General features: G+C 33.5%; 2 protein-coding genes across 2 annotated transcripts in view; one reads left to right on the plus strand and one right to left on the minus strand.

The window, feature by feature from the left end:
- Positions 1 to 530: 530 nt before the first annotated feature.
- LOC119595036 (PRKR-interacting protein 1 homolog) lies at positions 531 to 4,167 on the minus strand. Its single transcript, XM_037944167.1, has 3 exons — positions 3,945 to 4,167; positions 1,732 to 1,911; positions 531 to 1,087 (listed from the first exon to the last, which is right to left on the minus strand). Exons 1-3 carry the CDS (start codon positions 4,047 to 4,049, stop codon positions 722 to 724), a joined length of 651 nt encoding a protein of 216 aa, XP_037800095.1. The 5' UTR covers positions 4,050 to 4,167; the 3' UTR covers positions 531 to 721.
- Positions 4,168 to 4,549: 382 nt separating this feature from the next.
- Positions 4,550 to 5,000, plus strand: part of LOC119595035 (AN1-type zinc finger protein 2A-like) — a 7,823-nt gene continuing 7,372 nt past the window's right edge. The window contains exon 1 of the mRNA XM_037944166.1: positions 4,550 to 4,760. Within this exon, the coding sequence (XP_037800094.1) occupies positions 4,706 to 4,760 (55 nt within the window). The 5' untranslated portion in view covers positions 4,550 to 4,705. The remainder of the gene's footprint in view (positions 4,761 to 5,000) is intronic.

The raw sequence follows: 5,000 nt of genomic DNA on the forward strand, positions 1-5,000 counted from the left end.
GAAGAAGAAGAAGAAGAAGAAGAAGAAGAAGAAGAAGAAGAAGAAGAAGAAGAAGAAGAAGAAGAAGAAGAAGAAGAAGAAGAAGAAAAGAAGAAGAAGAAGGAGAGAGAGAGAGAGAGAGAGAGAGAGAGAGAAGAGAAAGAAGAAAGAAGAAAGAAGAAAGAAGAAAGAAGAAGAAAGAAGAAGAAAGAAGAGAAAGAAGAAAAAAAAAGAAAAAAAGAAAAAAAAAAACCACCTAAAATTCACGTAACATGGTAAACAGTAGGCTTAGTAATTGACTCTTTGGTGACTAAGTATTAGTAAAGCCATCTATGTGTAACAAGACTGATAACACAAAACTACAGTGGACAGGGTATGTGCACATGTACTCCTGGCTTCAACAAGTTAAACTGATTTTTTGATGCAGAATTTTCTTTTAAATGGAGGTGATTTAAACTCTTTTATTTTGGCACTTTTTAAAATTCTTTCTTTTCTTTTTTCTTGGCCTTTTCAAGGAAGCCATGTTAAAGAGGAATAGCAAAATGAATTTATCTTATTATTTTAATTTTATTGGTCATCATTTTCTTTCTTTTTTTAACAAAAACATTTATTCACCTTAACAAATTCATTCTGAGCTCATAGTCTCCTTTATACTCCTGTGTAACTGTTTATTTCTCACATTTTTCATCTTCTTTCTCTAATCTTTCATTTCTTTGTTCCTTGCTTCCTTCTCTTGTGTCACCTATTCCTTCCCCATCCTCTTTTTGATGTTTCTTATTATCTTATTCTCATCTTCCTTCTCTCCATCTTTCTTTCCATCACCCTTCACTCCTTCCCCTTCCTTCAACCTCTCTTCCTTCTCTTTACCATCATCTTCACTCACTCTCTCCTCTTTCTCTTCCTCTTCCTCCTCTTCTTCACTGCTTTCCGAGGATGAGCTCTGGTTTTCGACCGTTATTCCCTTCTTTTTCATCTCCTTCATCTTTTGTCTCTTTGCTGCCTGTTTCTCTTTCTGCCGCTGCCTCTTTGCTCTTTTCTTGGCTGTTTTGGTTTCTAAAGCGCGACGATTCTGCTCAATTTTTTCATGGTATTCATGGTTGAGATTATCCTGGAGGTTAGAGTAGTAGTACAAATTTGATGTGAAAATGACCGTAACAGTAATGCTGTATTCAGAAATATAATATCATTAATAGTAATAATAATAATAATAATAATTTCCATAATAATTACAATAAAATATCAATACTATAATATCAATAGTAGCACACACACGCACGCACACACACACACACATGGGGGGAAAAAAAGGAAAATTAATTTCAATTAAAAATAATTACAGAATTGCAAAAGAAAGTATGAAAAACAAATTTATTTTTCTTTAAACTTTACCAACTGGATAATACCATCATATATGATATAAAGCAACTGTTGAGAAAAGTTTGGGTGACAACGAATAATCTATCAAGGCAAAATCCATAATCTGATGTTTTCTTACCTGAAAGAAAGTTAAACTTAATAATTCATTAACCAATAGCTACATGATTTAAGAAAGTGGAAATGTAATCAAAACCGAGATTCAGGACCTTCCAAGACTGTATTACTCTCTCTTTATCAATATTAAAACCCAAACCCAAAAGTATTAATATAAAACCCAAAATCATAATCCAACTGCATATTATATAGCAAGATAAATTCACCAACATTGACCAACACATTAAGATAATGCTTGCTGCTTTATCTCTCGACTCTCACCTTGTCCTTCATCTGGTTGAGGAATTCTTGACGTGCATACTCCCTGCGCCGGATGTGCCGATAGACGTGGAATTCACCACTGCCAGCTCCTGCGCTTGAGCCCATAACATTGCGCACAAACTCGGCTGGATCAGAGAACTTCTTATCTTTAGGTCGATCAGGAATGAATGCGAGTTTTTCCTGTAAAGATGTGAAAAATAAAATAACAATAATAGATAATACAATGTGCAACTGTCCCGTAGCAGAAACAGAGAATGTTTAAGCAAAAGTCCCTATTTTGCAAGATTAGGATTCACTTTTGGAGTAATTTGATTAAAGTTGGATTTTCGGTTGACTGATTTTAATGACACTATGTTAGGCTAGGCTTAGTAGAAGCCATAAAACATGGGATTTATGACAGCAGCCATTGGAATATGGAGAAAGTCAACTTATTATTTATTATAATAATAATAATAATAATAATAATAATAATAATAATAATAATAATAACAATAATAATAATAATTAATAATGATAATTTTTGTTTTAGTCTTGTTTTTATTCTTGTTCAGAAAGATTGACTAGAATTAATTTTCCTCACTCCTTGTCAATATTTGCCTTGATTAGTATTAATAAAAAGAAGAGGAAGAAGAAAAAAAAAAAAAAATACTGGAAATATTATAACAAGGTATGCTTTCAACATTTTTTTCTTTTAGCAAAATTATACACTGATGTCAGAGAGCATAAATTTGAAATCTGTAACTATCATTTTGAATATTAATAATAACAATAATAATAATAATAATAATAATAATAACAACAGCAATAATAATAACAATAAAAGGCATGCTCATTTTGTCAGTTTGCTTGCATTCACAAAGTGCTTTATGTTACTGCTGAAAGCTTTCAGATATGAATAAGAATATGTTATTCTGCAATCAGCCAGATCCAGAGAATGTATAGATTTTCACTGAACTGATTCAAAAATGAAGGCTGAAGAGTTGTAAAAGGAGAGGGATTTTAAGCTATCAGAAATAGTATAGTTAACTACTTGTCGTGAGATAGAGAGAGATAGAGAGAGAGAGAGAGAGAGAGAGAGAGAGAGAGAGAGAGAGAGAGAGAGAGAGAGAGAGAGAGAGAGAGAGAGAGGAGAGAAAAAGAGAAAAAGAGAAAAAGAGAAAAAGAGAAAAAGAGAAAAAGAGAAAAAAGAGAAAAGAGAGAAAGAGAGAAAGAGAGAAAGAGAGAGAGAAAGAAACATACCATGGTTTTATTTTTTTTTACTTTTGGACTAAGTTTATTCATAACATATAAAAAATAATATTTCTTCACATAACATAGAAAATAGTAATATTTCCTCACACTCAATTATATATCTTGGTGTCTAGACATATGATCTTCTCTTTGTTTATATGCCCCTGGTCATGTCACTCAAAAGGATATCATAAATCACCCAAACTAATCACTGTGGCAATTAAATTCCTCAAAAGGTATGACTCAATCTGTGGTGGAAGAAATAATCTGATACGTGGAGACATCCCATTCCTTTCTCAGTAACTGAGTGGCACAGACTAATAAACCATTATTTTGGAAAAATGATAGCTTGCTCTAATTTCTGATATGAAGATATATCACCAAGGAGGTCTAATTTCACCATACATTTATAATGCAAAGTCAAGTATAAGATATTCAGAATATCTGGTACTTTTCCTGAAAATGAGCAAATGATTAATTAACCCAAAGTGGCTCTCTGAGTAAGAAAATTCTCAATACTTTTCTGGCTCTATTCAATTCAAACTTGCTGTGATCTGTGATGGAAGGACTACCATCTGTTTGAATAAAAATTGTATTGATACCTTAATGGACAATACTTAGCCTGTCTTGCCTAAGTAAATGTGGCATGCGTTTCTCAGCCTTTGCCAAAGTGCCAATGGGTGCAGAGACCACAGTGGTTGGTGTGGATGCCAGAAGCTGATGTGTATTAAAAAGACTTACTGATATTTATTATATAAATATGGATGTAGAGGAAGCACTTACATGAATAAAACTACTAATAAAATTTAGTAATAACAACAATAATAACAATTGTAACCATTAAAAACAATCTACACAATTATATAAAGTATAACAAAGGCATCACAGACAACAAGAATAATAAAAACAAACTATAAATAAGAAAAAAAAAAATAAAATCATGAAAAAATATATATAAATAAACGTTTCCACTTATAACACACCGAATTTTTCATCAACTTCTCCAACTTGAGTCGCTGGAGGTCCGTCGCATTTCTAACCACGGTGACTTGGCTCTCCGAAGACCCCTTCTTCTCCGTATCGGACATTTTCCTGATATATGAGGCTTCCCGACCCTTCTGGAAAGCCTTAGAAAATTAAATTCCGGATCCGTGTGATGAAACAACAAATCCGTAAACATGAGTGAGTGGGATCATCGGTGTTGCGGGGAAGAATAGGCTCGCTGGGTTTGTTTTGGTTAGAGGTAAATGTCTGTTTGTAGGGGTTTTTGAGCTTTATTTAGCGCCACTGATATGATGTTTGAAAGTTTAAAGTTTTAGTGATATAAAGGCTTTGGTTATGAATGATATGCATGCATCGCTTTTCTTTGAGACTCATTGGATCAGTAATGTGCAATCCGTAAAGTCTTCTGTACAAAGCAGACTAATTCAATTCCTCGTAATTTTTAAAAACCTCTGAACCAAAAAATAAGAATCTAAGAGCCTTACCTAGCACAATACACCGAGAAAACTGAAAACAAAAATAATCATGAAAGCAGAGTGGCTATTCTTCTGGCAGAGTCGAGAGAGATAAATAAGCTCACGGGTCCAGCTGACTCATTCACACACAGGACGGCGCAGTAGAACGTTATCGTATTCCCTCAACACCCTAATATTTGTTCTGATTTTCGTGCTTTGGGCGTGATTTTTTACGAGAGTGTCTTTCGTTTCTGGCTGCTTGTAAAATAATTCATAAAGGGGGAAAAATGGAATTACCACATATAGGGACTAACTGTGCTGAACCAACCTGTAGGCAACTGGGTAAGTGTCAAGGATCTTCCTGTTTCTTTGGTATTTCGTAATGTATATTTGAATATATTTTTTTTATTGGTAAGATATCCAGTTTTAGATTTATGTATGAGGGTCGTAATCATTTCCTGGGGTCGAGAGAGTGACGAATATTTCTCATGGCTTCTCTCTTCCATGACAGAGGTGTTGCAAGTAGAAAGTAAGAAGAATTTACTTTGTAGAATGAATGAAATAGATTTTTAAAAGAAATTG

The sequence above is a fragment of the Penaeus monodon genome, chromosome 35, assembly GCF_015228065.2.
Source record: "Penaeus monodon isolate SGIC_2016 chromosome 35, NSTDA_Pmon_1, whole genome shotgun sequence".
NCBI lineage: Eukaryota > Metazoa > Arthropoda > Malacostraca > Decapoda > Penaeidae > Penaeus > Penaeus monodon.

What these genes read in the sequence shown, in the direction of transcription:
- LOC119595036 (XM_037944167.1), bottom strand. Translation starts at nt 4,049, where the DNA reads ATGTCCGATACGGAGAAGAAGGGGTCTTCGGAGAGCCAAGTCACCGTG. An exon ending in AGAAGTTGATGAAAAATTCG is followed by an intron (nt 1,912 to 3,944) that starts GTGTGTTATAAG and finishes ACATCTTTACAG; the next exon opens with GAAAAACTCGCATTCATTCC. An exon ending in TCAACCAGATGAAGGACAAG is followed by an intron (nt 1,088 to 1,731) that starts GTGAGAGTCGAG and finishes TCTAACCTCCAG; the next exon opens with GATAATCTCAACCATGAATA.